This window comes from Amphiprion ocellaris, chromosome 17 (assembly GCF_022539595.1).
Source record: "Amphiprion ocellaris isolate individual 3 ecotype Okinawa chromosome 17, ASM2253959v1, whole genome shotgun sequence".
NCBI classification, from domain to species: domain Eukaryota; kingdom Metazoa; phylum Chordata; class Actinopteri; family Pomacentridae; genus Amphiprion; species Amphiprion ocellaris.
Genome location: NC_072782.1, coordinates 28,064,426 through 28,081,162, shown reverse-complemented (window position 1 = coordinate 28,081,162; position 16,737 = coordinate 28,064,426). Strand labels below are relative to the sequence as shown.

Below are 16,737 nucleotides of genomic sequence, written 5' to 3'. Positions count from 1 at the left end.
TCCTAGTTATGAATGACAGTTTGTCTTCACTGTTAATACATAACATATAATGTATTTATGTACGTATTCTGCTGTAGTAATCTTTATTAATAAAAGAGCCTAGTTATGAGAAACTGAATTGCAGGTGTCACATGTTAATATACAGCATTTACTGTTTATCAGTTAAAAATATTGGTTCTCAGTCTGTCTTTATCACCAATAACCGGCATCGGTTATTGGTGATACCTGATATACCTGATTGATACCTGATATACCTGATTGGTTCTTTCATTGTCCAGTTTCTCCTCATGTAATCCCTGACTGACATTGACTGGTTGCTGTCAGAGGTCTGGAGAGAAAACCACCTGTTGCAGGATTCTTCTTCTTCTTCTACTTCTTCTTCTACTTCTACTTCTTCATCCTCTTCTTTTTCTTCTTCTTCTTCTTGTCCTCCTTCTTGTCCTTCTCGTCCTTCTTCTACTTCTTCTGCTATTCCTGTCACTGTAGTCATTATCAGACACCAAAGACAAATCTATTATTGTGTTATTTGTGACATCTTATTACCCAGCCTCCTACCGAGTCATTACAGACTGATTCATAGGTCTGATATAATCCTGACTCGTATTTATGCCACTAATGTTGACTCTTTATGTGTTTTGTCCAGTCTGTTGGAGGATTACCTTCAGGCCATAGAGGGAGTGAAAAAACACCTTGTGAGGAAGACGGGGCCCAACATGTTGACCTTTATTGGAGAGTTGTCCCACAACCGCTTCAACGCCAAGATGGTACAGATGCTCTTCCAAAGTTTACTGTGTTTAGAAAGCACAGCACAGGAACATGATGGTCGTAGGTTATTTTATACACTTCCAAGTTATCTACAGTTAATGATTATCTTGTTCAATCAATCTGCAGTCAGTCCAGTCAATTCCAGCTCTCATCGTGACTTTTTAATTCTTTCTCTGCCTCTTTTTTCTCGTGATTGTACCTTTTTTGATCAGGATCACCTGGTGTGTTTCCTGCCGGGGACTCTGGCTCTGGGGGCCCATAACGGTCTCCCAGGGGACCACATGGATCTGGCTGTGCAGCTGATGGAGACCTGCCACCAGATGTACGTCCAGATGGAGACCGGACTGAGCCCTGAGATCGCACACTTCAGCCTGCAGTCCAGTGACGGGCGAGATGTTGTCGTCAAGGTGAGGCTGAGAGGGCAATGATTAGGGATCGAATGATATGGGTTTTCTGGAGCCAGTACCGATTATTGCTGACCATGAAAGGCAGATGACCGATATTTGGAACCGATATCCATTAAATGTAATGTTTTAACAGCATGTGATAACAGAGAACTTTTCATTCATTACTAGACTTCTTCATTAATAAGGGTGGCTATAAGGGAATATGTAAAATAGAAATAGGAGAGCTTAAATTAGGACGCTTTTGACTGAGACTGATCAGTTTGTCTCCTGCTGTTCTTCTATTTTCTTAATATTTCACTGTTCTATCACATGTATTGCCCACTAAGGTCTATATTTTATAGCTTTATTAATTATTGTTTTCCAGACTCTGTTTCAGGTTAATCTGTTGCTGCCGTCTAACTTAGCTGCTAGCCGTTAGCGTAGCTGTTAGCCGTTGTGCGAGAAGCTGATTTCCTTGTTTGTGTTTCTTGTTTCTTGACTCTGCTTGAGGAACATTTCTGAGAGCACAGAGTGACGACACACAGAGAGAGGAGGCTGCATCAGACCTCAAGTAGAGCTTTAAATCATCAATAATTGGTCAAAAATTTGCCAGGATTTGGAAACTATCAAATATCGGCTGCGAAAATCAGTCTGTCCCTAGCAAAGATGTTATTTGGTTGTCCTCTAACTTAATTTCTCAATTTTATTAATGTTTTGATCATTATTTGTAGTAGTTGTAGTTGCAGTAGTGGCAGTAGCGGTGCTTTTCAAATGTAATCTCATTGAGTCGGGTGTGTCTGACTGAAGCCCTCTAGGTTTGTTTCTAAATTCTCAAAAACTCATGATAAAATTTAGCTAAAGTCCCACAAAAATGACCTACATAAATGAATGAAGGAGACACTTCATGCTAAAGAGTTGGTTTATGTGCAAGTTAAGGACATATCGTGGTCTGATCCATTAATGCAGAAACGATGCTAGTCTTGTGGGGCCTTGTATCAGTCGAGGTGTTCCTCATTTAAGTTCTGTTACTACCAACCCTCCCTAATTATACAGTTGTGTGTGCATGTAGACTATATTACATGACTGTTGCTGTTCAAAGTTTGTTTAAAAATCCCAAAAACTCAATTTAACATTTCTCTAAATCCAGAAATAACAAGAATGGCAGATGATTTTTTTTAAAAGACCCAAACAAATAAATAAATACAACAATGAATGTTCTACTGAGCAGCAATCACAGCAACTGTTTCCTCTCATTCCAGTCTCTTCATCTTCTGTGAATTCAAATTGATGTCTTTCTTTCACTGCTCAAAACACAATCAGCAATTTTTAAACAAGAAGAGCTGGAACTCGCTACGTATTTTTGAGCAAACGTGGGAAAAAAAGACTAAAATTGCAATCGTTTGTTATGAGAGCTGTGACCATCACCTTCCTCACCCTCACGGGACTCATTTCGTTTTTCATTAACAGCTTCAGGTTTATCAACACATCCTGTATTTTCTTGCTCCTCTCTCCCACCGCTGCCTTCATTAACCTCAAATATAATTAAGAAACACTTTTAGCATATTTTCAGCTCATTCATATTCTCAGATTAAAGACTAAAGGAACAAATGTTAGATCCTGAGGGCTTTATTACTCCTCATGAGTAATTTAGAGTGAACTAACCACTGCTAAATACCCGCCTGCTCATGTTTATTTTATAACAGATTTTTAATATAAAACAGACTTTTTTTTATCCATCTGGTCCTCATAGATAAAACTAATTCAGCTTTTCATGTCAGGTTTTCAATCCAATTTTCTTTTTATAGCACCAAATCATAACAGATGCTCACTCAGGGGACGTTACTATAGTAAGGTCAAGACTATACAATATTACGGAGAGAAACAATTCCCCCTTCAGCAAACAGTTGAGCAGGAAAACTCTATTTTAGCAGGAAAAAACTCAGGGATTGTGTCGACTAACTGCCTCGAACCAGATGGGGTGAGGAAAAAAGATGAGCATTGAAAAACAACAAACACGGAGCAGGTTGTTTAGGCCGGTAACCGAGGATCAGAAACATGCAGCTCTGCAGCCAGAGATACAAGCTGAAAGGTAGAAAGAGGACAAAGAGGACGAAGCTCAACCTACAGAGGGAGAGAACACAGAATATGCAGCAGAGGTTTATAAATTCATGGAATTTACAGAGAGGACAGTGAAGGAGACTGAGCTCCTATAGCAGCAGAACTAAAGGATGGTTCAGGGTCACCTCACACGAGCAGCTCTAACCATTGACCAATTATCAGGGCCAATATTCTGCATTTTTCTAATTATCGATGTCTGTGTCTTTATTGACTGATTATTGATAACTTAAATGTGCTACTTCAGGTCTGATGCAGTATCCTCTCCCTGTTTCACTCTGTGGTCTCAGAAATGTGTCTCAAGCAGCAAAAATTGAAGCCATTGCCACAAACCACGAAATTAGCTTCTCTCACAGTGGCTTAATGCTATACTAACAGCTAGCGGCTAAGTTAGAAGGGAGCCACAGATTAACCTGAAACAGAGTCTGGACAACAATAATTAATAATGCTTTAATGTGTGGACCTTCGTGGGCAATAAAAGGGATCAAACAGTTAATATTAAGAACAGCAGGAGACAAAATGATCAGTCTGAGTTGATCCCACATAAACAGAGGAGATAATTTAATCACTAATATTTCTATTTTATATATTCAGTTATAGTCACCCTTATTAATGAAAAAGCCTAGGAACATTAAGGAACGTTTTTCATCCTTTCATTCATTCAGCCTTTATTTAAATATCCAGGAATCACTGAAGACATGCCTTCATTTACAGTGAGGTCAAGAGTATAGTCAGCAGAATGAAAATCAACGAGACCACAAAGAAAGTTAAAAACTGTCACATTGAGAAGCTTCAGTGTTTGCTGCAAAATGTTTAAAGTGTGTTCAGCAGAGAAGCTAAAAGCAGTTTTATCGATTTTGGTGTGAGAACGCCAAATTTTTAGCATTAATCAGTCATCTAAACGAGTTTAATGATTATTTTGGGAGTCAGTTTAACAATAAAGTTATGTGTTGCAGCATTCAGTGCCTTATAAATAAACAGAAACCAATGTCTCTCACCTTATTGCTAAGGATGGCCAGCCAAATCTTTCCTACAATAAGCAATGATGAGTGGCATAACTGTCACCGGTAGTGAATCTGAGGGCTGAGCGGTAAACTGAGAGTAGAGATGACATGAACATAGTCTCAAACATGCTTTTAAATATTTGCTTCCTGCAGAACAGAGGAAAAGAGGCTCTGTTTCAATTAAAGTTCCCAATTTTCGGCCAATATAAGATTAAATGTAAGTTTTTAAATCATATCCAGAAACTCTCATAATGCCCTTCCCAACGTACTGGATATGGATAACTTATGGATTTTACATGGAGAAACTAATGTGAAAGAAACAACATCATTGTCTCTGGTTTGTGTCTGGACTCTAGCTGCAGAATTTTGGATTAACTCTTCAACAAGGCATTGGGACATCCTGGTAATAAGGGAATACAGTGGTCCAGCCTAGAAGTTACAGACACATTGAATAGTTTTTCAGCATCAGTCTGAGACTTGATGTTCCTGATTGTGACAATTTTATGTAGGAGGAAAAAGCCCTACTGGAGACTTGGTTTCTGTGAGAGTTAAAGGATATATCCTGGTCTGAAATAGCTTCAAGGTTGCTCACAGTAGAGCTGGAGGCCAAAGTAATCTAAATTCTACCTCCAGAAAGGTTACAGTGTGGTTTTAAACTGTATCACGAAGGTGTTCATTAATTTTGAGGGCTGTGGTTTGTGGTGCTGTTGAATTATGCTGCATGACACTCGGGGCTGTTTTCCAATTCTAATTCTGCCTTCATTATACAGCCAAAGGAATAGAAGTCAGGCTTTGTTTGAGAACATACAATGCCTGGCTATGTTTGTGGACTTCTCAGTACTGTGGTTTGTTTTAGAAAGATGTAAAAGATAATTCCTCCGGCCTCAGACCATCACAGTTTGATTGGCTGCTCCCGTGAGCAGCGTTTTCATAACCACTCCATAGTTTGTTTGTCTATTTATGTGTTGTTTTATTCACTTGAATCCATTGTTGACAAAAAGAGGTGCATAAGAAGACCTAAAAGTGAACCTAAGGGTAACATTTTTGTGTTTTAAAGATTCTAGACTCACAGGAGGTTTTGAAAACATTGCTGTTTCTTGATTCTCCATGCTTGAAGCCATAACTAATCTCAGCAAAACAATCTTTATTTTGCTTTTGTTTTACTTTTATCTCAGTTCTCTGAAGAAAGCATCACAAATCCGCATGCCACAGCTGTCCAAGATGTCCATCATATTTCAGTCATATGCTGAATTTTGAATCTGTCTGCCCCTCGACTTGCATTTAATCTTAGATGTAGCTCCACTCATTGATGCTGCTCTCATGATAAGAGCTCTTGAAAGTGGCATTTTCAATTTCTGTGAGACTCTCTGGTTAAATTAGGAGTCAAACTACAAAGCTGATCTTTATCTGATTTATTTATTTTTTCTTATAATTTTTTATTGACAACATCTCCCGTGTCCTCCAGCCTGCAGACAGACACAACCTGCTGAGACCAGAGACGGTGGAAAGTCTGTTCTACATGTACAGATTCACCAAGGACACCAAGTACAGAGACTGGGGATGGGACATACTGCAGAACTTCAATAAATACACCAAGGTACAGAGCACAGACCAGCCTTATCTTCAAGTTTAATTACTTTTATTAACAGCTTAATTACATCTAAAAGTCTTATATCTTGCCTTCTGATTGCCTAGAAGTGCTAAAAAGTATTGCGTGCACTCTATACAGTCCAGTTCCGTCGTCGTAAGGTGGATTTTCAATCATAAAAGTGCGCTGACAATCTGGATTTAATTGAACAAGATTTCTTCCAACATCAAAATTACATGTAAAACAGTGTGAACAGATTATTGGGGGGAAATATGGAGGTTAAATTAGAAAACTACAACGAAAGCTCTATTTGCACAGTGTCACCTGGGGATGTCGTGTAAATTGAGAAATTACCCCCCCACGTCTGTGAATCGTGCAATGTATTCTCACAGCATAAGGGAAGTCATTATCCACGGATCTGCTATTAATAAGCTGCCACATAATAGCTGTCGAGCCTGTTGAAAGACAGCAGAATGTTCCCTACCCCATGCTGCTGTGCATGTCATCCATCTAATCGTCCGTGGAGATTTCGCTCCTCTGATGGATTTGGGATTTCTGCGAATGGGTCTCCATGGTCTGTAGCAACACGAGACGCCTCAATTTGCACCAAAAAGGCTCCAGGTTTTCATTTAAGATTGCCAAGGCTGCCTCTGTAATTCAGGAGAGGGATACAGGCAGAAGAGCGCAGTGGAGAAACAAAAAAAATGCAAAAAAAACATTAAAAAATGGCTCCAAAGCACCATAGACCAACTCCCACAAGGCTGATTCTGCTTGACAGGTGATGATTTGCAGTGGAATGTATGATTTACAAATTACATTTATGGCAAACTGGCATGGGATTATGATCACAGACGAACTCCACAATTATTACAAATTACCAGAATACATTTACAAGTGCCACTGCACCCTCCATTATTCATGAGCCAGGAAATGGGCAAAGAAAGATACAGACAAACAAAAAAACTGAAATAAAACATCAGAAATAACTAATTCTGGGACTAATTCTATGTGGCAGGGGATTTGCGGTAGAATTTTTACTTAAAAGATTACAGCTATAGTAAATTCACTTAGGATTAAGATCATAAACGATGTCCACAATTATTACAAATTACAAGAATGTATTTGGAATTACCAATGCAGTCTCCATATTTCACGAGGGGGAAAAAACAGGCAAAGAAAGATGTAGTGAGAATAAAAAAATGCACCAAAAAAACTAAAAAATTACCCCAAATCACACAGATGCCCACTCCCACAGGACTAATTCTGTGTGGCAGGGGATTTGTGGTAGAATTTTTACTTTAAAAATTACAGATATTGCAAATTTGATGTAATAGGATCTCAAGCGACCTCCAGGATGATTACAAATTACCAGATTTCATTTGGAATTGCCAAAGCATCCTCCATAATTCACAAGTGGAAAATAGGCAAAGAAATATGTAGAGAAAACAAAAAAAAAGCCAAAAAAATACTAAAATTACCCTAAATTACAGAAGCCAACGCCCACGGGGCTAATTCTATGTGGCAGGTGATTTGTGGTGGAATTTTTACATAAAAAAACACAAGCAACCTCCACAATATTACAAATTAGCAGAGGTCCCCATGTACTACTAGTCTTGGGCACATAGGGTTAGTTTAGGTTATTCATTTATTTTTGAAAGGACAGTGCACTATTAACAGTAATTGCACCAGAGTTAGCTAGCAGCCAATTAGCATCTTTTGTCACTGGGCAGGAGCAGAAAAAGAGAACAACAGAGCAAAACTATATTAAACAATACAAAACGTGAAAGTCCATCAGTGTGAGATATTACATACAATCAATAAAAGCAATAGATAAAAGTTAAGCATTGGCAATGACTGTGTTGTCCTGGCTATAGCCAGATGTTGAGGCTGGTCTTAAACACCGTAAAGCTTCATGAATCTTTAATACTTTGGAATTCCACTTTTCACTGCTTTAACTGAGAAAGCAGACTGATAAAAATAATAAATAAAAGCTGTCTTTCTGAACAGAGGTACCTGATCACTTAAGTCCTATCTGCCCTGCCACTGCCTGGCTAGGAGAAACATCCTCCAAAATAATAAAATAGAAAATGGTCTGAAACATGTCTTCCGTTTGTTGTTTTTGGGGGAACTTGCATCCAGATAGATTCCTCTGCCTCCTAGTGGGGTTATTAACTTCTTGACCAAACATCTCCACTACTCCTGCAGATCCCTGATGGTGGCTACACGTCCATTAACAACGTCCGTGACCCCGTTAACCCCGGACCTCGGGACAAGATGGAGAGTTTCTTCCTGGGTGAGACGCTCAAGTACTTATATCTGCTCTTCTCTGACGACATGAAGCTGCTCAGTCTAGACAAATATATCTTCAACACAGAGGCTCACCCTCTGCCCATATGGCCGTCGCCACCGAAGTGAAGTCGTATTGCAGGAGACGTCTGTAAAAATACATCAGGACCACAGAGTCTGAAAGCAACCGTCCAGGCTGACTGAAGCAGATCTGTGCTGTCCACCCCTGCTTTAATATGTGAAGGAGTTTGATTTGGGGGGTTTTTTGGTCTTTATTTGTGATTTTCTTTATTTTTCCTAAGGAAAAGGTTCGTGACAGAGCTGGTCTCTAATGTAAAACTTTTTAACAATCAGATCAGGCGAGCTGGCACACTTTATTACTTGGGTGACTGGGGTAGTTTTTGTATGTTTGTTGCCTGTTGCCCCCTCATTCGTCCTGCATCGTCTGGCTGCGAAGGAACAAATTCATTGTGTTAAACCACTGATATTTGAAGGTGCAATAGCCAGTGATCAAAAGATAAGAAATATGTTCAACTGTTCAGCAATGTATATTTCACAGATAGTTATGGTGGAGGAGTCGCATTTATTTGTCTTACATTGGTAGTTTCTAACAAATGAAAAACTGCGTTTAAAGGGTTTTTAGTGCAGCACCAAGGGACTAGATCAGTACCCAACTGAGAGGTAAATTCAGAATATATACAGTACCATTCAAAAATTTGGGGTCACCTAGACAATTTCATGTTTTCCATAAAAAATAGCACTTTTATTCATGTGCTGACGTAACTGTACAAGGGTTTTCTAACCATTTATTAGCCTTTCAACACCATTAGCTAACACAACAGGAGTGATGGTTGCTGGAAATGTTCCTCTGTACCCCTATGTAGATATTCCATTAAAAATCACCCATTTCCAGCTAGAATATTCATTTACGGCATTAACAATATCTAGACTGGATTTATGATTATTTTAATGTTTTCCTCATTGAAAAAAAATGCTTTTCTTTCAAAAAAAAGGACATTTCTAAGTGACCCCAAACTTTTGAACGGTAGAATATAATACTGAACATGCATGTCTTAAATGAAGGCAGGATTGTCTTAAAGACTTCAAGTATAGTACTAGTACAATTATGGCGAGCTATAATAAATTAAAACCATATTGGTGGTATAATTAATTAAACCCTGTTTGGTTATTTGCAGACAGATTTTATTCTTTTAGTTCGTCCAGCTTCCAGTTGATTCTCATTGGGTGTTTTCAGACTTCAGTCCTCTTGTGCTTGATTTGTTAAGCTACCAGATGAAAACAACACTAGTTACCTTGGTCATTGTTACTAAGATTGGACAGACTAGTGATAGATGGCATCAGTTTTGCTGATGTAGCTGCAATTCTTTAGATCTGGAAAAATAAAAGGTAATAATGGTAATGCTTCGAAGACATTCATGATAATTTTCTTGTGATTTCTCCATTTAGAGACAGAGTTGTTGCGGTTCTTTCGTTCATGTCTACACCAATTATCTACAACTTTAAAACCACCTTCCTAATATTGTGTAGGTCAATTTCTTGCCAGTAAAACAGCTGTGAACTATTGGGGTATGAATGAGGAACATCTGTTTGCATCTTTATGGTGTCTGGCACTGGGATGGTAGGGGATGTTTTGGATCCTGTAGGTTGCAGAGTAGATCCTCTGTAGATAAAACTTGTTTCAACACATCTTGTGAAGCTCAAGCTAATTTGGATCTGGAAGGTTTTGAGGTTGCATCAACGCCTTGAACTCTTGGTCGTGTTCCTCAAGCAGGTCCTGAGCGGGAAGCTATGGTGGATGTGTTTAGTCTACAAAAATATCTAGATACATGATGGGTATCGGCATAACATCCACATAAATACCAGGACCCAACGTTTCCCACCATAATGCTGCATGCAATGAGCATTATTCACCTCAAATAGCCGTGGTTTTAATGTTGTGGCTGATCAGTGTTGTCTAAGAAATGAATGCGTCCTGAAGGATTTTAGCTACACGCCTAATAACAGCTTGTTTCAGTGATGAATACATTCCTATATTCTGTGATTTTATTATTTTGCATTGTTGCTGTAAAGGAGCATTTGTCGTTTGGCTTATTTACGTCATCTCTGGTCCCGGTTTGTGATTTTGAATATATTCACACTTGTTTTGTATTATATGAAGGAAAACTAACGAGGGCCGACACGCAGTCTTAAATTAGCTGTGAAGTTAGATCAAAACAAACATGGCGACATTATACGGTATTGATCTCAGTGTGAGACAGTGTTTGTTTTTGTGGAAGTTAAGGTTTGAAAAAAGTGGGAGTCTTGTTATATTCAAGGACTCGACTGTTGCGTGTTCACAGCATCAGATTCTGTTTTGGTATGGAGACTGTGTAGCACACTGTCTTGTACAGAGTCTGTTGAATTATGGACTGTCTGTGGCCTTAATGTTATCAGTCTGCTGGGTTTTTTCACTTCTTTCATAGACAAATACAGGCTATAAGGTGAAGTATATGTACCCTCCATTACTGCGGTGGCACCTCACTAGTAACCTGCATAAAACACTCTAATAACTGTACAGGGAACTGCTGTTTGGATCTTTTTTAATCAAGAAATCTATCCAGTCCTGCTCTGTGCTGCTCTCTATTCCTCCAGAAGGAAACTTTTGGTAAAGTTTAGTGAGAAAGTAAAAGCCACAAAGTTCTACTCTGTGTAATATATTCAACTTTTATCAAACCTCCAGTGAATCCGCTTGTTTCAGTGGCATTCTGAGCTTCATGTCGAGGGAATAAGACTGTAATCAACCAACCAACCAACCACAGCTCGGTTCTGCTTATTGATTCCACTTTGACACAATCATGCGTTCAGGGTTTTGTAGGAAGTGTTCTATTTCACCTGATTGCAATGCACTAAATTATCAAGATTGATTATTTAATTAGCCTAGAAAGAAATTCCTGTTGGGTTTAGTCGGTGCACTGAACTTTATTCCTCTCAGCACTTGATTTTGGAGGTTGGTCAGTTGGAGGAGGCACAGCTGACTGCAATTAACCCAGAAAAACGAGATTTCGCCATCAGTGCAAATGCGTTTAGTTCTGCTGCTGCAGTAATGGCCGCAGCTCTTGCAAGCGTAGCACATAAATCGTCTGTCGGATGCATTTATGGCGAGTCTTTGGGAGTCGGAGGGTTGTGATCCTGCAGGAGTTTCATGTGACAAAGTAGAAAATAGAAATAAATTAACGATGACTGAGTTCAGATAGTCTCCCGACATGTTTACTTTGAAGAATTATGAAGAATTATGGCGTGGATGTTTAGAAGATTCAAATGGTCCAAATCCCCTCAAGATACACTGTTGGTTAGTATTTAAAGTTTTGCTTGCTGTTCAGTGATGGAGATGACTAATGATACCTCAGGGAAACTGTATTTTCTCATAAGCAGACTTTGGTAAAGAGCGGTGGCTCATAGTCGCCCCATGTTTTGGACCCGTAGTCAGTCATTCATCCTCTTTTTACAGGCTATTGCTTAAAGGAGTGAATTTCTATCTTTTTGTTGGATTGTTGAAGGAATTTGATTCATCGCTGTTTTGCAAAACCCCAAGTCCCTGTCAGATGTTGATGTAGAGCAGCGTGAGGCGGCTTCTTTATCATGTGTCAGACCTGGAACATCAGTTTTGAAAGCCTTCTGCTTCCAAAACCCCATTTTTTATGCCATTTTGCACCAAATCGTCCACCAGAGAGCCATACGGACCCACGTCATTGAATGTGCACTACACTTGCTCTGCTGTGCCTCTATAGATGTATGTTGTTGCTATCAATGGTGGTTTGGTTTCTTAATTACTGCTGCATCAGTGGTGTTTATTTCTGAGTGAAAAGTTTAATTTAAGGCTTGTATTTTTACTCGGGGTGGGTGACAACACAACATGGGTGTAAATATTTTGTGTAAATGGTTTCTACTGAATCAATCTGAGAACTTTCTGGTCTTTTGTTTACTGTTATGTCAAAAATACTTAGTTTTAAGCTACTTACACTGGTGTTATGGTTGTTTTTCATGGCTAAATTTATGGTCTTTCCATCCAAATGTGACCTCATGGTGGCACCAGAGGAAAAATCACAGAATTATCGCCAAAATCAGACGTTTTCATTGCAACCCATCAAAGAGTTTTTGAGAAATTTCCACCAGATATGAACAAAAATGACCAGAAATTCAGTTTTATCTTGATTTAAATCCCAATATTTTCCCAAATCTTCTATGTAAAGACTTCAGTCCTGCATGCAGCTACCATTAATGGCTCTTAAACATTCATGGAGTCTGATAATTGACTGATTTTTATGATTTTTTCGTCCTCCACAGCAAAGTGAGAAAAATGAAAATGCTCGTATGCTAACATCTGTTCTCCGACTCACAATGTGTCATTTACAGTATTTCATGGTTTATTAAATCTGTTTAATTCCTGCTGCGTAAGTAGCGACGATTAAAATGAGGAATTTATTCGAGAGCAAAGAGGCCGAACAAGACATACATTTAATTTCTCTATTAACCTTGAGCACTAATGTGACCAGACGACTAGACTTGACTGTAAAGGAAGAGTTACGGCAGTTAGAAGTGTCACTGAGTCGCTGCTTGTCTGTAATGTTCGGTGTGACTTTCACAGAAAAGACAAGTCCTGAGTACTTTAATCTCCAGTTCTTTCATTAAAAATCTCTTTCAGTCATGCAAAAATGCCAACATGTTGACAAAATGAAGTCTACGTCTAAAAGAAACTGATAGATGCATCTCCAGATCTCATGGATTGCAGAAAAAGCCACTGACGTCTTAGTCTGAATATGGTTTTTTATTCCCAATTTAATTACACCACAATTAATCCTGCCAGCAACCTTTCATACTTCAAAGGATAAGGCTGGCATTATTCTGTGTTTTTTAATTCTCCTCAAATCCCTTGAAAACCAACAATGTGTTAGTCAGAGTCTCAGTACTTTCTGATTTTAGTCCCAAATCTGCTCACAACTAAAGCTCCAAAACCTTAAAAATGTTCACATACATGAAATAAACTGTATTTTAATATTGAAAATGGCTCAAAACTGTTGTTTTTTTCAAATAACACAATTGTCAGGGACTATTTTAGCAGTGGATTAACACACATTTGATGCTCACCAGGAGTCTACATGTCATCCGGTGCAACAGCGCGTCTCACTGATGTGTTTTTAATCTTTTCTGGATTGCAATGAAGATCTACAGCACGGAGGGAAAAGATAAACGGGGCTTTAGATGCACGGTAAAACTCTCACTGGATTTACTGATAAGAAAAATGTGGTACCTGTAGTGTCTTATTACGAGATGGGATTTTTCAGAAGCGATTTTTAAGATGTAAGGAAACCTTTTGTTGGTAGTTTGACCTATATTAAGTTTTACTGCTACTGAAAAACCTTCATAAAGCCGAGAGTTCCACCGTGTTCTGTGTCGACACACAGAAGTGGAATAATGTGCAGATTCAGTAAATGTCAGGATGTTAGAAAATAGACTATGAATAATCTAAACCTTGCTTATCTTTAGCGACAAACCACTTTTAAGGCCACATATTCATGATTTTTCTGTTGATGATGGTGACAGGGAAGATAAAAGACCAGAAATGACTCATTTAGCTGCACACTAAGCTCCCCACAGAGGCTATTTAAAATCACTCTGCTTTCTCAGTTCACTCTCTAATTATTTTTCACGGCTGATTCTTCCACATAAAAGAACGGCGTGTTTTTTTGTTTTTTTTTTTTCCTAAAAGCAAATTGGGCAACCTGATCTCACACTTTTATAAAATTGTCGTACACCTGATTCTGCCAGTGTTGCACTGCAAAATCTTGTCTTTTGAAGCAAACGGAGGGTTTATTGTACAGTATTTTGTGAGCTGATTGCTTGAATCGCACACGTGTGATGCTGATTATTCTGATTAATGTGAATCCAAGCCATAGCAGAATGACAGCTCGACTATTTCACCAGAGATGCGGGCAATAAAGCGACGGTGTTTGTAGCTTCCTGCCTGCTGAGGCCGATGCTTCACTAACTGTGACCCTGTCGGGGTCCAAACACTCGGATCAATATTGTTTTTGCTGGTTGCATCGACTAATTGAGCCATGTTGGAGGAAAAAAAAACACACCTTGACACAGCGGTCACGTTGCTCCATGATGACCAGCAAGTATGTTAGTCTGAGAGTCGATAATTCATCTGCATATTCTGAAGACATGCTGAAGTGTTTATTTACTTCCTGTAATTATTCCGTTTTTGTACTGAAATGAGTTTTTGGAGCTGGGAGCAGTTTGTTTTTTAGCTTCCACAGTGCATTGTTTGCAAAACTTTCCTCCTTTAATGTGCCATTCATCAAATCTGCATTCACTGTACAGACGAGTGATTCAGCACTTTGCAACTCAACTCGTGGCTTATTGCAATGTTCACTCAAGTCCGACTTTTTCATGCCCACAGAATTTTTCAATAAAGCTTTTCAGTGAACATTCTGGTCTTTTTCTTGATCTGTATTTAATTGCACATGTTTTAGAAAAGCCTGGTTGCATTTCTCTGCCTTTGAATTCTCTCTCCTGTGAAATCTGTGTCTTTGCAGCCTCATATCGTACTGATAAAGGTGTATCTTTTCTGAAAATCTCTCCTCAAGGGCATTTTGGATGCTACACTGATGCTGTAGAATTACTGTGAAAAATGGGAGAAAAGGTTTGTGGAAAAAGCCCAGACTTTGCCCACATGCACACAATTGCAATTGTGTAAAGTAACTAAGTTAAAATACTGTACTCAGACATTTTCTCTGCAACTTTCAGAACTGCTGGATGTCACATTAGCAACACCTTCCCAAGGGGAGCCAACAAAAAATAATCCAGATGCAACCATCAGTCCACGCTAGCGTTGACTGGCCGTAGAGAGTTGTCAGCGTTAAGTAACATTATTATTATTTCATCTGTCTGTCATTCTCTGTGCTCGTGTTTTTCTCTTTTCATGATCTTTTGGACAGGAACAGACCTTGAAATAGACAAGTAAAGCCTGGAGCGGAGACGAAAAGGCAGAAGAAAACCTCAAAACAGCAGCAGAAGCTCTCACAGGAAGCTAAAAATGGAACAAATGCACATGAATTAGGTAAATAACATGAGTGAAATACTTAGCTTTTAATTTTTGGGGGGATTTTTAGGTCACTGACTGAACACTTTACTGCACTTTTGCATTTGCTTTGCAGTGTGGGAGGCCACACAGTGTTTAAAACTGTGTTAAAGGCCAACAGTTTCAATGGGAGGATCCCGCATGTACACACTGAATCAGCTAACAAAACGTTGAACAGAGAAGCTCAAACCTTCATCTTTACATAACAGATAGCTGTTTGTCATTATAATAATGTTATATTTGTGTTCAAAATCTTCCATATTACACATATAAATACAATTCTAATGTACTTGTGCTTGATTATTTCTACTTTATGCTCCCTTTTACTTCAACTCAATTATATTTCAGAAAGAAATATTGTACTTTTGACTTCATTGCATTTATCTGTGGTTACTTTACAGCATATTAGGGCTTTAAAACCTTTCAAACATAATGAATGAGATAAAATATGATGAATTGCCAAACTGATGAATTCTTTCAAGTGAGTAAAATTAGCTCTACCTCAGTTAGCTTCATATTAAAATGCTTCTTGTGTGTTAATGCATCATCAATAACCAGAATCAAACAATAGAAAAAAATAGACCACTGACAAACTAGTTTTATACTTTAAGCACATTTTGCTGAATATAAGCTGAAAATGAAACAAGTGCACATAAATTAGGTAAAAAAAACATGAATAAAGTGCTTTGGTTTTCATTTCTTTAGATTTTTAGGGCACCAACTGAAGACTGGACTGTGCTTTTGCATTTACTTTGTAATGTGGGAGGCCACACAGTGTGTTTATTTTTTAAAAATTTCAGTGGGGGGGACTCACATACACAAGCATATATGCACAGCTGGAACCAGCTGCCAAAACGTTGAACAGCGTAGTTCAGACTGTGTAACTTCATTCTCTGCTCCATCTTTGCATAGCTGGTTGCTGTTTACTATAATATTAATGCTATATTTATGTTCAAAATCTTGCATCTTCCACACTTCTGACCACATTGCTAAGCTACTTGTACTTGAGTATTTTACCTTTATGCTACCTTCTACTTCAGCTCCACTATATTTCAGAGACAAATATTTAAATTTTTCTCTGTTACATTTATCTGTAGTTACTTTACAGCAGATTAGAACTTTTAAATATTATGACATAATGAATGATGTAAAATACAATGAATTTCTATAAAGGGTAGGAAGCCACCTGAATGTATATAAAGTGAGTAAAATCAGTTGTACATCAGGGAGCTGCAATGTTTAAATGCTGTTTGTGTGTTAATGAATAAGTAATAATAACTCAAGAGTATAACATAAAAAATATAGAATACTGACAAACTAGTTTCACATTTTTGGTACATTTTGCTGTTTGTACTTACATATTTATACTTAAATAAAGTTTGAAATGTGGGACTTTTGCAGCATTTCTTAGTTCATATGTGGCCAGTATGTGTGATTGTTAAAGAAATA

General features: G+C 38.3%; 1 protein-coding gene across 8 annotated transcripts in view; it reads left to right on the top strand.

Moving 5' to 3' along the window:
* The window catches only part of man1b1a (mannosidase, alpha, class 1B, member 1a), a 40,476-nt gene that overhangs the window by 19,760 nt on the left and 3,979 nt on the right, over nucleotides 1-16,737 (top strand). For 5 of the 8 annotated variants that reach the window (XM_023291518.3, XM_055019344.1, XM_023291517.3 and 2 more), the window contains 4 exons: nucleotides 644-764; nucleotides 978-1,172; nucleotides 5,736-5,867; nucleotides 8,064-14,634. In XM_023291518.3, coding sequence (XP_023147286.2) covers nucleotides 644-764; nucleotides 978-1,172; nucleotides 5,736-5,867; nucleotides 8,064-8,273 — 658 coding nt within the window. In that variant the 3' untranslated portion in view covers nucleotides 8,274-14,634. Of the gene's footprint in view, nucleotides 1-643; nucleotides 765-977; nucleotides 1,173-5,735; nucleotides 5,868-8,063; nucleotides 14,635-14,794; nucleotides 14,851-14,954; nucleotides 16,720-16,737 lie in introns of those variants that run through there. The other 3 variants (XR_008604561.1, XR_008604560.1, XM_055019342.1) reach the window with 3 other exon arrangements.